General features: G+C 38.3%; 2 protein-coding genes and 1 long non-coding RNA gene across 4 annotated transcripts in view; 1 reads left to right on the plus strand and 2 right to left on the minus strand.

Moving 5' to 3' along the window:
• The window catches only part of LOC137044689 (metal transporter CNNM1), a 46,932-nt gene extending 44,948 nt beyond the window's left edge, over positions 1-1,984 (minus strand). The window contains exon 1 of the mRNA XM_067420926.1: positions 265-1,984. Coding sequence (XP_067277027.1) covers positions 265-1,708 — 1,444 coding nt within the window. The 5' untranslated portion in view covers positions 1,709-1,984. The remainder of the gene's footprint in view (positions 1-264) is intronic.
• Positions 1,985-7,063: 5,079 nt separating this feature from the next.
• hpse2 (heparanase 2) overlaps positions 7,064-17,400 on the plus strand; it is a 176,873-nt gene continuing 166,536 nt past the window's right edge. For both annotated transcript variants that reach the window (XM_067421959.1, XM_067421960.1), the window contains exons 1-3: positions 7,064-7,400; positions 10,934-11,088; positions 11,457-11,618. In XM_067421959.1, the coding sequence (XP_067278060.1) occupies positions 7,150-7,400; positions 10,934-11,088; positions 11,457-11,618 (568 nt within the window). In that variant the 5' untranslated portion in view covers positions 7,064-7,149. The remainder of the gene's footprint in view (positions 7,401-10,933; positions 11,089-11,456; positions 11,619-17,400) is intronic.
• LOC137045372 (uncharacterized) overlaps positions 15,104-17,400 on the minus strand; it is a 120,667-nt gene continuing 118,370 nt past the window's right edge. The window contains exon 3 of the long non-coding RNA XR_010898756.1: positions 15,104-17,264. This is a non-coding gene — a long non-coding RNA (uncharacterized lncRNA). The remainder of the gene's footprint in view (positions 17,265-17,400) is intronic.

Here is a 17,400-nt window from a genome sequence, read left to right on the forward strand (position 1 = left end):
CATTAACTCATGGTTTTGCGACCCTGTATGTATATCATCATTCTGTGTGGAAAACGATATAAGATATTTTGAAACATATTGATTGTGTTGTTTTGTTTTTTTTGTCCGTGCGATAAAGTTAAAGGGCTCCATTGTGGTTTAGAGCTTAATATTGTTTAAAATATCTTTTTGAGAAGAGAGCATTTTATTTTGATGTGTGAATCCCTTTCCTTCTTCACAGTCTGTAGACTTAGCACGTCTGACTAGAGTACAAAGACACCTTACCTTTCTTGAACTGCTCCAGCATTGCATCCAGTTTGGTGTCGTTAAAGACACAGTGCAGCGGGTGCTTGTAGAACTGAGTGATGGTTTTTAACGGGGTGCAGTCATCTGGATCAACAAAGGCCAGATCTTTGACAAACAGAATATCTATTATATTAGACCTTTCGTTCTCAAACACAGGAATGCGAGTGTATCCACTCTGCATCACGTCTGACATGGTGTAGAAGTCCAGAATGGCATCCGAGGCCAGCATGAAGCAGTCAGTGAGAGGGGTCAGCACGTCTTCCACCGTTTTGCTCCTGAGTTCCAGAGCTCCCTGGATGATGTTCAGCTCCTCTTTCACCAGGTCGTGATACGGGTCAGTAACTCTCAGCATAGCCAGTAATTTCTCACGGGTGTAGAAGTTGCTGATTTCCTGGTGCAGCATATTGTCTAGGAGTTTGCTGATGGGATATGTGATGGGGAAAGTCAGCAGCATCAGCATCTTGGTCAGCCAAACGGTTTTAGACGCGATGGCCAGCCCGTGTCTGGACGCAACAGAGTGCGGAAAGATCTCTCCGATGAAGAAGATGAGAAAAGTGCACGCTGCGGTGGAGACGGGCGTCAATCCGAGGATCTGGCACATCCAGACCACCAAGAAAGTGTTGGTGAGCACGTTGCACAGCACCAAGGTGCACAGGACGTAGTTGCCGTGTTTGCGCACCGACTCGATCTTGTGCGCGTATTTTTGCTCCTTGTCCGTGCCGCTGTTCTGCAGTACTCTGAGCTCCACCGGGTCCAACGCGAGCATGCTGATCACCAGCCCGCTGAAGAGCGCTGACAGCGCCAGCAACAGCACCGACAGACCCGCCTGCAGCCATCCGTCCGCATGCGGCGGCCGCTCCACCACCGCCAGCCAGAAGTCGCGCGTCCGGTAGTGCTCCCATTTGATCCCGTCAAAAGCGCACATGGAGTAATACTTAATTTTCTCTCCTCTCCGGAGGTCTTTGGCGAGCAACTCCACCAGGATGGAGTTTTGACTGGAGGCTGACTTAAAAGAGCCGAGGAGCTCTATATCCGAGCTCCTGGCGCTTTCCTCCACGCATAAGTTGCGTTTGGGATGCACCTGCCCCTCTCTGCCCGGCTCCGGTTCCTCTATGAAGGCGATCCACGGCGCGGCTGTGCCGCCGAAGCTGCCGACAGTCCGGTTGAGCCTCTGCGGGGATGCTGCATAGTACACGCGTAACATGAACCGCGTCCCTTCGGTGGCCTTCAGCAGCCCTTCCTGCACGAAAAGATCTCCCCCCGTGTCCTCCGGCCGGAAGCCCAGCAGCCCGTGGCTCAGTGTGGGGAAAGCGGAGGAGATCAGAAGGAGCAGGGGCAGGAGGCATGGTCCGGGGATGCGGTGCGGGAGGAGAGCATCCGCAGCATCCGCAGCCATGATGCTGAGTGGGTTGTAGAAGGGCATTGGCGAGCTAGATCACGTGGCGAAGATACACACCCACGGACACACATATCGACTCTGTTTGCCGAGTCAGTGTAACAGCTGGAGTCTCGTGTAAATAAAAATGACACCGCAGTGACGTCATGACGCGTTGCAGGGCTGCGATACTGTAGAGCAAACAGGAAAAGCAGGCTACAGTCCAGAAGAACTGCACTGACAAAATGCACTCAACTCAACAATTGCAGGTTACTACTTTTTACAGTGTGGCCAGAGATGCGATAGCCACGATTTCTGTTTATTTTACCACTGTAAGCCCAGAACTTGAAGGTCGCTGGACAGATGTATGAACATATATAAAACTATCTTAAAAGTGCATTTTAAATGAACATAAAACACTGTCCGTTAGGTATAATACAAAGAAATATTGTTTAATAATAAAAGTTATCAGAGAAATTATCACTCTTTTTGTATTGGATGACTCCAGAGGGGTTTGGGCCTTAATATTGAAAACTGCTCAGACTGTTTTATTAGTAATCCAGGAATAAAAGGTCCAAAATATCTGCCAACTTTATTATATTTTATAGTTAAACACACACACACACACACACACACACACACACACACACACACACACACACACACACACACACACACACACACACACACACACACACACACACACACACACACACACACACACACGTTGGTCTATGTGGTTTACAGGGACTCTCCATAGGCGTAATGGTTTTTATACCGTACAAACCGTATTTTCTATCCCCTTTCACTGCCCCTACCCCTAAACCTACCCATCACAGGAAACATTCTGCATTTTTACTTTCTCAAAAAAACATAATTTAGTATGTTTTTAAGGCCGTTTGAATTATGAGGACATTTGATATGTCCTCATAAACCACATTTATAGTGTAATACCAGTGTAATACCCATGTAGTTATACAAATTTGTGTCCTCATAAACCACATAAACAGGCTCACACACACACACACACACACACACACACACACACACACACACACACACACACACACACACACACACACACACACACACACACACACACACACACACACACACACACACACACACACACACACACACACACACACACACACACACACACACGTCCTGTTTTGTACTGATTTGGACAGTGGCATTAAATATTATAAATGCATGAATTTTACTAAAAGTATTGCCTTTGCAAAAAAATATTCTTCTTAGTGAATGTAATGCAGAATTTCTCCCGAGCATTTAACATTACATTTGGTAGACATTGGGGTGAATACGTGAAGTATTAATACATTTAAACAATTCATTTTTATGAATTATTAATAAGCATTAAAATAATCCAGTTTGGGCTGAAATTGATGGATTATATTTTAAAATAACACATTTATGAGAAAGTGTCCCACCATACCTGTTTTCACTCTATTTGTATGCCCAACATACATAAAATTATTGTCTTTGTTTCAAATTCAATGCAAAAAAATACTAAAAATACTAAAAATATCAACATTTATGTGGAACATAACGAGTCTTCACCACACGGTGGCACTCTATCACAATTAGCCTCGACTTCCATAAATGAATTTCACTAAATGATGGAAACTTCTAGACAAGTGATATTGTTCTATTTGATTGATTGAATAAAATGTAAAATTTCATTTTCGCAAAACAACTTCACAAATTGTGACATAAGATCAACATAATTTTATACATTTTTTACTTACTATAGTTTTATAAAAATGGCTCTAAATAAATTCAAGAATGCATACAAAACACACAGACCTCAGTGTGTGTGTGTGTTTGTGTCTATTAATCATGTTTGTAAAGAAGACTGACATCTAAGTAGGCTACTATAGTTCTAAGCTCTATAGGTCAATCACATTTTATAACACTCTTCGTTCATTTCAATTGCGTTTTTCGTTCCCAAAAGCAAGGAATTCGTTATGTGGGGTGTTTGTTATAATATTTCAAAATGTCACACAACTCTCTTCGCCGATAGCAGGTTGAAACAATAAGTTGTGGTCTCATAAACACGTATTTGTATCCCCTGAGTGTTTGGAGGCAGGCCTGAAGCAGACAGCCCGTGGAACACCATTCTGAACAGTTTATGAGTAAGATAAAACTATAAGAAAAAGAAGAAATTGGAGATGTTTGGCTGTGTGTGCTAACCACTTTCGTCTGCTCAGCATCACTCGCTTCCACCTCGTAAATCAGAGACAAATATGTGGAGGTTTTTTTCTTCATCTTTCTCTCTCTCGTATTGCCCACGGCTCGTCGATATTCAGAGGGACACGTATGTAAAGCCTTGACCTTGTCGGGGGATCTGCACGGAGGGCTCACGGGACAGTTAGCAGGCTCAGGAAACTTTTAACTAATAAAACAGTGATGGTCCATTTAGCTGAAATGTTGCACGTCCTTCAGGAGCCTGTTTGGAAACAGTGGGAGTGCCGTGCTCGGATGGTTTCACTATATAAGACTATATTTTCTATTGTTGTGTCTTGTGTGAGAAGAGGGAAAATCACAGCACAAATAATATACAAACATATAGGGCTATAATATCGAAAATTGAAAACAACGCATTATTTAGTCCATATAGTGGCAATATATGAAGTTGTTTAATCAAATCCATGTAGCCTATTATTATTGGGAGATTGCTAAACTCGTTGCTTTCATATGCTAATTCGGTTTTATTTCTGCTGCAAAATAAAATTATACTTAATATTTCGGCAGGACATTAATAGTCTTCATGAACTTTAAACCTGGACATTTACCTATTATTATATTAATAATACCTGAATATTCTGACGTGTATTATTATTATTAGGCTAGTTTTAGCCTGTAAGATCATTTACAAATTATACGACCAAAACAGCAAATATATTTGTAATAATAGTTTATAGCTATAACGCAGCATCCGTCTTCATTACCTTTAAAATCTTTCATGTCGCATCTTATTGTCATTTTAATAGGCTAATTAATAATGCACGTAAATATGATCTCATAAACACGCTTTTTTTTCTTAAAGGTATTAAATAAATGTATGTAAATGTGTGTTTTGTAGCAGCAATTACATTTAAATGTATTATTTGGGATATTCTAATAAATATGGGAGCTGTTGCAGTTAAAGTTGTTTTCTAAATAATTTTAAGGAAAGTTTTAACCTCGCAGGGGTTTTTTCTCTCTCTCTCTCTCTCTCTCTCTCTATCTAGCTCTCTCAGAAAGGGAGTAACAGATGCACAGTTATCTGGACTACTGTTTTGTTTTACATAAAACTATAAGAGCACGGTAAATTCCTGACTTTAAAACTTATTTGATATATTTGCATGCACCCAATAGTCTCTAAAACGGTGAGTTCCAGTTTTAGAAAGCTAAAAATGCACTTCAAAAGATTTTCATATAAAACTGGATAAATCTTGTCATAAATCCGAGGTTAAAGAGAGGCGCCCTGTCTGGTTCTCTGCCAAGAAATATACTGTAAAAACAGCACAGAGTCTTGTTTTCTTTCTGGTTTGTTTTATTCTCCACAGAACGCGGATGAGTTAGTGGACTGTCGCAAGACGCGCGGAATGTTAGGCCAAAGTCTCAGTCACAGAAGAAGAAAAAATCGCATGTTTCCCGTTATTAGACAACAGCATCATGAGTCAGGTGACACATTGTTATTATTATACATTAATCTGTGCAAGTCTCAGATTTAATAAGAGCATGACACGTGTCAATCACAAGTTATCGCATGGCGTGGCGTGGCGTGGCAAAATAAAATACACACTATTAAAATCGAAATTTTCAAGCTGAACCATATGTTAAGCATTTTAAATTCACATTTCATAAAAGCAAAATGAAAACACAAAGAGCCGTGTCAGATCTGTGTTGCACCGGAATTAGGCTGTATTCAATTTGTTAAATATAGCTATATCAATAGTTTACTGTATATAATTACTTCATCGAAAAAATGGAAAACTAGTTCGTGTTTTATAAACGAATATTTCAAAAAGATATACATTCAGACATAAAGACCCGCGAGGAGAACAAGAGATGAATAATAGCTCGCCTCGAAGTAGGCTATTTCATGAAATTATTAGGCCTGTTGTTTTTTTTATTATTATTTCTGAGTAGATTATTTTTGTTATTTTAATGCAACAGTTTGCCTGGCACGAGTCCCGATGGGGGTAATTACAAAAACACAAAAAACTAAACACATTATCATAAAATAAATATCAACGGGTTATTAGCTAATATTTCACCGGGTGTTTTTTTTTCTCTTTCGGATAAAATATATATCCCCCATAGCAATGTAACTGTTATTATAATTATATGTATCCTATTGTATTTTATTCTTTAACTTATTTTATTTTCCCCTTCCAATAAGTCACTTTTAAGAAAAGAAAAAATATTTTTGACTGGATACTATTTTTTCCTTTGAGAAAAACCTAATTTGCACGTTAAATAGATGTAGTCTGCCAATAACCGAGCGCATCAACATATCAATATCAAGTTGTAAATGGGTTAGCGACGACGAAAAAACACAACAATTATTGTATATCACTTGAAGTCTGTGCAATGATCATCTCTCAAACCAGACATAATACACTACTTTTTATTAATTTAGGGTTAACGTTTTAAAAAGATAAGTGGCAGTCATTCTCCAGGCTATTTACAACCCCTCACGCACAAAAAATCCCATTGTTCGAAGATAACGCCAACAAAAGGACTGCATTTTAAAATAAAGTGAACAGTTGATTAGGCTACATGTGGTGATTTAGGCTGTCACACTTTTTAGACGATTACATTAGTGTTACATATTTTTTTAGTAAATTAAATTATTGTTTAGTAATTAAAAATAGCAGAAAACAAGTCTGTAGTCTTAAAAAAAATAAATGGCCCAATCAGAGCCAGAAAGGGCTTTATAGCTTGATTCCATTGGAGAACATTTTTACTTTTTAATAGTTCTTTAGAAAACAGCAATGGTGAACAGCATGTGAAGATCCTTTAAATGTAACATAAGTAGGCTAATTGTTTAACTCCAAAGACTCAAACAGACATAAATGGCTGTGGATATGTAAAGAAGATTTTTTGTTGAACCAAAGAACCATGTTTGCATCTATTTGTTTTATTATTTTTGCTTTCGTGAGGACAGAGAAATGATGCTTCAGACACTCCACTTAAAGACGCGTCTGTTAAATAAGAGTCATCTTACCTTTAAGAGCCGTTGCGTTACTACAGAGGGCGGTGCAGGGGCAGCAGTGTGATGGAGGCTGGCCCTCGGGCGTCAGTTTACTCCAGCTAACTCCAAAACAGCTGAAGACAGGGGGGCTGAAAGAGACACCAGCGATCCTCGCTCAAGGAGGGGCATAAAAAACACTCCAGGTGCTTTCTGATCGGGTTTTATAAGGAGATCTCTGCTGGATCTCCCTCACTGCGCTCCGCCCGGTGCTTGAGGACAGAAGATGCCCAGGCAGTTCTTCTGCCCAGTGTTCGGCTCGTCACTGTGGTTGGCACTGATACTCCAGTCTCTCATTTCCTCCGCCGCTACCTACAGGAGACCAGTGTCCGGAGGGAAGAGACAGAGCTTTCTGGAGAGAACCTTGATTTTACTGGACGTGAATACTCGAAGCCCGGTGAAAGTTTTGAATGACAACTTCCTCTCGTTGCAGTTGGACCCATCTATCGTAAAGGATGGTTGGCTGGACTTCTTAAGGTATTGTTTTGTAATCGCATGTTGCGTCTGATGATGCTGGTGTGTTTGTGTTTGAATTAGGAAGATTGGAATTGCCTGCTGGGGGAGTCATTTAGGCTGGTGGAGGTGTTTTGGAACACGGTAACTGGTTTAAAGCTGGTAGACCATGTCGGACTGGGAACATCCAGTGGTCAGGTTTGACCAGATAATAACCAGCTAGAAACCATCTTCAATGTTCCACTCTCAGCTTCAGCTTAAACTGGATTTTCCAACAGGAACACAACTAGACATTATCAATAAATATTTCCAATAAGACATAACTGCCCAAACATTTAATATGCTGCTGATATCTAATAGCATAGGCGACTACTTTTTAATCTAGCCAATCAACCGCTCCCTTGAGTATAGGCTACACAATTCAGTATTTTTTTTTTAATTATTATTATTATTAAGTAGGTTAACAAACTCTTTTGGTCTTATTAGATGTTTAAACTCACAGAAGATCAACTCAATGCTAGATTTTCTGTGCAGCTTTTAATGTTATCATGTAAAACATCACGCGTTTTCGCACTCATGGACATTTATCTTACGCGTAAAGTAGAATCCGACGTGTTTACTCGCAATGCTTAAAAACACCATCTGTTTAATCCCAACAGTGTTGTTGTGGGATGATGTTAGTCCATGATATATATCTCTTAAGAGATCTATTCGACGAGCGAATATGGATTGTATATATTCGAGCTTGAAGCCTGAAAATACGCGCAGATTTGAATGGTTGTGTTAATTTGCACACCAGGGCTTGACCTGGAAGTGAATATGAGTTTCCCAGCCCCCAGAGGAGAAAAGACACAAAACAATACGGAGAACCGAAATGTAAGTGTCTTTTATAGACCCTAACATGCTGAGGTATCGATATAGGCTAGTGTTTACTTTCGATATATTATCAAATAATTATTATTGTAGGCAAAATGAGGGGTTGGAACAAATAGAATCAATAGATTTGAAGAAGTGGCCCACATAAATCTGAACCCCAATCTGCTGTCGTGGCATTATTGTTCGTTTTCTGTCGTGTACAGTGCAAATTACAGCAGATTTACGTGGTAAAAGGGGGATTTTACATTTTGCGTACTTCGTTTCATTCAATATGGAATGAAACCACCAAATAAAAGCGGAATTGGACTTTACTACTAGGACACTTTCCCACAATTTTAAGATTTATATTATTTTTGTTCTATTTTATTTGGTTTGAAAACAACATCGCAACCGATTTGAAGTAAGTGATATTTGTAGCTTAATGTTTAGCTCATGATGAGCCTAGGTTTTCATGTAACACTTTATTTTACAGTGTCCTTGTTACATGTGCTACATGTACTTACCATAACAGTAAATTATGCACAATAACATTCAACTAATATTACCCAACATCATAAGTGTGTTTTTAATTAATATAACTCGGTAGATCAACATATAATTATACTGTAACAATGTCACCTTAAAATTAAAGTGTAATCAGTTTTCATAATGTTAATGCTATAGGTAGGCTAGTGTTAGGCTATATATACATATAGTGTTATGTGTTTATATCTAAATATTGCAGTTATTATCACCGTTATTCAGCCGTAAATTGCACTAATATTATTTTTTATTTAAACTGTTCAATTGTAGTTTTCCTTGTGGTTCACGCTGGGTCAGATTAAGTGTGTTAATTCACATTATTGGACGTGACAGCAGACGAGCGAAATGTGTGTGCCGCTCCAGTTTTCTGTCTTTCTCCAAAATGTATTTTCGGCCCACCGACCACAACACCGGCTTCCCCGGTTATAGCTATAGCGTGTGGCAATTTAGCTTGCTTTACTGTGTTGTGGCAATTCACACAACAGTCTATATTTTATTTTATATCACTACTATTTTATTTTATTTCACTACTATTTTATCTGTTGTTTTTTAAAGTTCTGGACACCCATAGGCGGAATATTTGCGCAATTATAGGCCTTCTTTTATGGGCACTTTTTACAGCTTCTCTTTTTTACGACTGGTACCGTATTGTGTCTCATTATTTAGGAAAGCACTAAAAAAGAAGCTGGTATTTATTTAGAAAGGAACGAGCGTGCACAGACTGCAGCACTGTGAAATAATCTGCCGTTGATTTCAGCACTGCGGCCTGAAACACAATCACATCTCATGAACTTCAGTCCTGCTGTGAGTTTCCGTAAATGAAAGTTAAAGCACCAACACAATGGCGACAACAAGGTCACTGCATGCAAATTAATAGAATAAAAAGAAGTTTATAATTAATTATGAGCTTTAAGATAGTATTGCTAAGAAAATGATAATTTTCCTCGTGCCGCGCGCATTACACGTCACATCGTCAGACGAAATAATACACAGGAGCACATAGCATACAGGAGTCTATATGCGTGTTATAATATCTTATATGATGTTTTTGTATCTTTATAGAATTTAAAGGGATAAAGGTCATTTTTTAATTTCTTAAAAATAATTAAGTGAATGCTTTCAGTTTATTGTCCATCTTCCCTTCATGAAGAAAACTTATCTTTGTGATTTTATGCACTCGGTATTTTTAATCAGGTAACTGACCTTGCTTCCAATGGTAATGACTTCAATACTTAATATGACGGAATTGACGGAATGACAGAACGACTAGATTGCACACATGAAAGTTATTTTTAAGGGTCCTGTCAGGCACAAACAACTCCTTAAAGGGAGTGTTCATCTAAACATTACAATTCTGCCATTAATTACCCACTCTTATGTCGTTCCAAACCCGTAAGACTTTCGTTCATCTTCGGAACACAAATGGACACATTTTTGATGAATTCTGAGATCTTTCTGTCTCTCCATTAGCAGCAACACATTTATGCTTCAAAAAGTTCATAACAATAATCCATATTTTGAGTGGTTTAGTCCAAATTTTATGAAGAGACATGATTGCTTTAAATGATGAACACATTCAATTTAGGCATTTAGTCAAATATGAATATTCATCAACTCACACATAAGTTTTGCAAGCTCAAGCATTGTTCACTTGCTGAGCAAGAACCAATGAGGATCATTCTTGTGTTGCTTCGGCAAGAACCAATGATGTTTGTTTGTGCGTGTCAAGCAGGTTTGGTTGAGCTTTTGTTTATGTTCGCTGATCAACATTTATATGTGCATGAAAGCCTAAATTCAATCTGTTCATCAAATAAAGCGGTCGAGTCTCTTTAGAAAATTTGGACTAAACCACTCAATTCATATAGATTCGTTTTACAATCTCTTTATGAACTTTTTGAAGTGGTAGTTGCCTAGACTGTCAATGGTGGGACAGAAATTCCTCAGATTTCATCAAAAAGATCTTTATTTGTTTTCCGAAGATGGAACGACAGGATTAATTAATGACAGAATTACATTTTTGGGGTGAACTATCCCTTTAAGGTAAACACTGCTCATTTTGACTTTTACAGTGTAGTTATCTACACAGTGATTCTGTAGTAGCCCTACGGGTTTCTCTGAGAATAGTTCGATCTGTGATCTACATCTTTCTGTATCCACAGCTCCAAGCGGTTAGTCACTCTGGCACGAGGACTCTCTCCAGCTTATTTGAGGTTCGGGGGCAAACGGACCGACTTCCTCCAGTTTCATAACTTGAAGAATCTTGCAAAGTTCAGAGGGCCTGGACCGGACTATTACCTGAAAAACTATGAAGACGGTGAGGTCTAATTTGGTCATTTTCAATTAGGCAGGTATTTTGTGTAAATTATTGAGATACCGGAAATACTGTTTGGAATCATGATACTAAAGCGGTGTCATTCCATGGACAAATGTGCATGCATAAACCTAAAATATAAATATTGATGCATTTCATTTATTCGGGGCACGCCTGTTGAAAAGAAATGGCTTTTTGATTCGAAAGACTTTTTATCAATAAACACTGAACAGAAAGAAATATATTTTGAGTGTCTGGTTAACATGTCCACAATGCAAAACACATGCATACATTGTTCTTTTAGTGGTTAGTTGGCCTCTTGATGGCCTGATATATACAAAAAAATAAGCATTCTCGCGGTTTTCATGCAGACATAGTGCGCAGTGACTTCGCCCTGGACAAACAAAAGGGATGCAAGCTGGCCAGCCATCCAGACATGATGCTGGAACTGCAGCGGGAAAAAGCGGCTCAGATGCAACAGGTCTTGCTGAAAGAACAGCTCTCCAACATCTACAGCGATGTTACATTAACAGGTAGGAGATTACAGCAACATGTAGATACTGAGCGAATACAGTGTGCACACTGGGTTAGGCTTCGTTTTTTTCCCCTAACAAGTGTATTGAATGGTGCATATTGTTAGTGTAGATTGGGAATCTTTACTCCTGTAGATGGTTTGATCTAATATCTCAGGTGCTTTCGGTGTTTATGTTGTTAGAGCTTTTCTGAGCGACGTTGAGTTGTTTCGTCTCACTGACGTCCAAGACCATTGGTACAGTGATGCTTGTTTCGGAAACGCATAGGTTTAAAGCGATGAGACGGTCCAGCGCACAATCCGCCAAGCGTATGGTTTTATTGATCACTTTCGACAGCTGTGCTTTGCCTGTTTGTAAATCCAGCGTCCAATTTCAGATATCATAGTCACACACATAGACACTGACCCAAATGTTCAGATCATTTTAGGGCGAATAATTGTTTGAAAGGCAGAAATCTCAGAGGACCTGTCAGGAACCTTTGTAGTACCGAAAATGTCAGATCAAGGATAGAATGAGGCTGAATGATGACATAAACAAAAGGCTAGAGGAAACAACAGCTGACAATGATTTTAGAAAATGACACTGTGCAAAAGCACTCGCTGTAGTTCTTTATTTTTTTAACACTTTATTTTACACTGTCCTTGATACATTTTCAGTACATTTTGCATAATTACATGCAACAAACCCTAATCCTCTAACGCAGGGCTATTCAAATCTTACCCTGGAGGGCCAATGCGCTGCAGAGTTTAGCTCCAACTCTGATCAAACACACCCACCTGTGGTTTTCTAATGATCCTGAAGACATTGATTAGCATGTTCAGGTGTGCTTGATTAGGGTTGGAGCTAAACTCTGCAGTGCATTGGCCCTCCAGGGTAAGATTTGAATAGCCCTGCTCTAACCCTATAGTAAGTACATAGTTATTTATTATGACTCAGTACTTAAATATGTAATTCCACTGTAACGATGACTCCTTAAAATAAAGTGTAACCCCGTTTTGCATGGATCTGAATCCAGACAATAGTGTCATTTTAAAAAAATATGTTGTAAAAAGCTGTTTTGGTTGGGTCAGGTGTGATATTTTGTCTGGGTCGTACAGTGACGGGCTGCATTAGAACGGTGTGGTAATCTCATACACTGTTGTTGATAAATGAATTCTGATCCATGAACAGACTTATGGGACAGACACGCTTTCCCCCCCAGTTGTTTTATTATTATAATCATTGCAGTAATCTCAATGTAAACTCAAATCACTATCGGGTACAGTCAACCGGAGCGAGATTATTTGTTTAAAGCAGATTTACCGTGGAAAAGATCGCACTAAATTTTATGTCAGGCACTGTGCGAGTTCCAAAGCAGGTCACGCCGCACATTTTCTTATTAATATTGATATACAAGCTCAGAAGAGAATTTCTGATCTGCTCTTGGCGTCAAATAGACCCGAATGTTGTTCATTCATACCTAAACCGTTATCGTCTTCATGCCAGATTCAGCAAAAAGCACTCTTCTAACTTTCACCCGTATTTTCCAAACATCATTTTACGCACATCTGCGTTTGACAGGGCGGCTGTAAGAGGAATTAGGACTAAACACACTTAGCAAAGGAATCTCTCTCTCTCCGTGGATCTCAGCATGTGTGCTGTAGCAAAAAGCCCGTCGTGTGCATGACTGATTGTTGAGAATGAAGACACCTGGGTGCATGACACAGACGGGTCTGTTAGCAATCAGGACGCCCCCCTGCGCAGTCACTGGCAGGTGGCAGGGGAATTGCAGCGAGATGCCCTGCCCCGTCCATTTCCACTCCGCACAGGTCGGCTTTTCTGACCCTCCCTCATTAGACCTATCAGTAATAGGCGCGAAAGCCCCCTGCCAGTTAAAACAAACCGCGGTGAGACAAGCCCAAGGTCATTCTAGCTTTCACCCCTACACTCGCTACAGTTTAGTCCAGTTTAGTTAAAGCGAACCATCTGAGGCAAGTCGAGGTCAGGGCGCTTGAAACTCTCAAGTTGCTACAGTTCCACGCTGCTTTTACATTTCCAAGATGCCGCCTGTTGTTTGAGCTCCTCTTTCACTGCATTCTCCGCATTCAGTCATTGCTAGTTTCTTCCAGTTGTTTGTAGCGTCATAAAAGATTTGCATGTCCTATATTTGTGCTTGTGAAAGAACAGTGTTAAAGGTGAACTTGCATATCTCTAAAGAACTTAACAATAAAATGAAACTAATGTCTGCTAAAGTGACCCGGCAAAGCCTACTCTATCTTATTTGTTATCAGTTTGATAGTTTAAACTTTTTTAGCAAGTAAAGGGCCTTTTAGTATAATTCTAAAAACACAAACCTTCAGGTCACGGCACAATTTTCTTTCTTTTTTTGACTTGGAAATCTTTCTAAATGTTTAAGAGTAACTTTTATATTCTAGTAGTTGAATTTTAAGATTTTAACACATTTTTCAGGTTTTTGTTCATTATATGTTTTTGACCCCTACAAAAAAAGAGCTTAGATCATAAAACTAAGCATTTAAATATCATCTTACAGAGACATATTATTGGGAGATATATACTGACAACTGTAAAACGTGATCAGTTGACTTAGCTTTAAAAAGGTGAGGAAACCCGCCGACTATTACATTATTAAGTAATAAACAATGCGTAATTGAAAAAAAAAAGTGATGTGGGCTTGACAATTACACATAACTTAATTTTTTCAATTACACATGAAGTTTATTCACTTAATAATTTGAAGGGACCTTTTTTAAGTTAATTCAACTGATTTACATTGCAAACTTTCAGAATTTAATCTTTTGGTTTGGCCATATAAATATCAGCAGATGCACCAAATTGCATATTTTTGCTCAGTTTGGGCCTCTTAATGAAATTTAAGTGATTTTTCCTCTTGGAGCATGAGTTCCATATTCCCATTAGATCATGCTCTGAGCCATAAAAGCCTGATGTATCAAATATGTTACTCAACAAAAAACATATGTGTTTTTTATTTTATTTCAATAAACTGTTCCATTAAAAAAAAAAAAAAAAAAAAAAAAAAAAATATATATATATATATATATATATATATATATATATATATATATATATATATATATATGTATGTATGTATGTATGTATGTATGTATGTATGTATGTATGTATGTATGTATGTATGTATTTATTTATTTATTTATTTATTTATTTATTATTTCATAGGGTTAAGTGATGCGCCTCCACATTGAGATCGTTCAAAATACTCTTTGCTTTATTTGCAAATAACATTTTTATCGTGCAAATGGTAACCCTGTTTTTGAGGGTAACTTTTAAAGTTTAAGGCTTTGGTTTTGGTCCATCATATGTGTTTTAGTGATGCGTTTCATTTTCTAAAGACTTTCCATGAGAATCTACACACAATTAAACATGCAACATGGTCAAAGAGATGGAGGAAAGAAAAGACCAATCTCAATTCAATATGCAAATATATTTAAATGATGGCCAATCAAAATATAGCAGTCAAAAATGGCATTATATGTATTTAAAAAAGAAATGTATACATTAAACCAATGTTAACAGATTTTAATTTAGAAAATATTAGGTCAATGTCACTACTAGGCATTTGGAGGATTTTATATTGAACTACATTTTGAATGTTGAACCTTATATCCAACCTTGTGTTGTAGGTCATTTCAGCCTTAGGTGTGCAATTCAATTTACTTGTATGCTAAATGTTTTATTAACATTAAACACAATAACATAATCAATATAATGAGTGTTTTTAATGTTAATGTAATTTTTAGCAAACAAAAAATGTGAATTGCACACTCAAGGCTGAAATGACAGCACAATATTGGAATATAGACTATGTGAAGGCAAATTTTTTTGCAGAAATGTAATTCTCAGAGGCAGACAGTAGTACATTTTCAAGTATATACTTTATCAGTGTTTTTCTTCAGAAAACCTTTACTTCACTACATTCCAAAGCATAATATATAATTTCATACTTTTTACTGCACAACATTCCATTAATAAAAGTAGTTGTTTTCTTACCTTTAATACTTAATCACATAAAACATTTAGTACTTTCTTACTTGTACTCAAAGTAAAACTTTGAATACTTTTACTCGCGTAAAAGTATGCAGTACTACATTTTTAATGTAATTAAGTATTAAATGATATTCAATATGAAATGTATTGCTGTAAAAAGTACAATATTATGTTTTGTAATGTTGTGAAGTAAAAGTTTTCTAAAGAAGAACACTGATACAGTACATATACTTAAAAAAACAAAATGACTTGGAAAGTAAAAATACTTCAATATTGTCGGCCTCTGGTAATACTTAAGGTAAGGTAAGGTAAACAAAGTAAGTGAGAGCAATACAGAATTGACTAATGGCCAGTGTAACATTCACCTTTAAAGACTGTTGGATTTGTTGGACATTGTAACCGTACATTGTTTGAAGGGCTGACAGAGTCATGGATTAGTGAATATGCCTGCATTCATAACCCCACTGCAGATGTATATATCACTCAGTACAAGGAGACATATTAAATAAGATAAATATCCACAGTACACCTCTCTAAATGACTTATGCGTGCTTTGCTCGTCACCCGTCCCTGGAAACTTCTCTCTTCCAAATGCATTGAGTGAAGTGTCAACTGATATGTAGCTAAATGTGGTGAAGGTAAATTCCATCGTGTGCTCAGGGCTCGGCTGTAGAGGGCTCTATAGTTGTCATCGTGTGATTCTCAGCGTGCCTGAGGTCACGGTGCACTTTAGATCCATGTGCAGCACTACAGCCGGTTTCCCAGACTCTCAGGAGAGCGCCATTCATCATAAATAACTGTCTCTTTAAATCACACGAATTTGCTTGCTTTCGCTCTCTTGCGTTCTTCAGCTCCAAATGGTTCTCCTACGTCCACTTAAAGACACGAGGGAGTCTCTCTGTGTGATGCTAGCATGTTAAAATGCAGCGTAGCTATATTCAAAGCTATTTCCTGCCTGTTTGCTCTGAGACAAATGACAGGAAGTTGTCCAGTGAGGGCAGTTTGGGTATTAGCTATAGCTGACGGTTAGCCTTTAGCCTCTCATTTTCGTTGACAGCAGTAACTGCTTGAGTTTTTGGTCCTCAAATAGTCATTAGAAAGTAAGGAAATGTTGTGAAAATGGGCTAAAGGTGGGGAAACCTCCTGTAACCTTTATGCATAAAAGAAACGTTTAGATCTGAGAAAACGAGGAGTGGCTTTGAGCAGATGCCGTCTGGAGTGAGATTGTGCCATTTCACAACACTGCGTCATTTGTTTTCCTTCTACAAGTGTGGGTAACATGCCCATGTTGTTCAGAACAGATTTTTGGCCCACGGAGCCCAAGTTTTTGTCCAGTCGAAAACGTTTGCTCCAGAGTTGGGCGGTTATTTCATTGAAATGATTGCTGGAGTATTTTGATGAATACCGCATGGCAGAATTTGATTTGCCAGTCATCGAACAGTCTTCCTGTCGTCTTCTCTCTCCTTGTCTGACTGTGCTCAAAGTGACACAAAGAGTTTGGAGTCTTTTCCTCCTCCCCCAGCAGCAGTGAAAACACACATGTGTGCACTCAACACAAACACAGTGAGTGCACGTAGAATAGTGTGCTAATGATAGATCTGAGGCTCTGACAGATGTTTCTGCCTGTGAAAGAAAACATGATTTTTTTTTCTATATCTGAGACATTAAGCAGATACTCACACACATGCATAATATTATCCAGAAGAGTTAAAGGGATAGTTCACCCAAAAATTTGAGAAAAATCCGTTCATCATTTACT

This window comes from Pseudorasbora parva, chromosome 17 (assembly GCF_024679245.1).
Source record: "Pseudorasbora parva isolate DD20220531a chromosome 17, ASM2467924v1, whole genome shotgun sequence".
Lineage (NCBI taxonomy): Eukaryota > Metazoa > Chordata > Actinopteri > Cypriniformes > Gobionidae > Pseudorasbora > Pseudorasbora parva.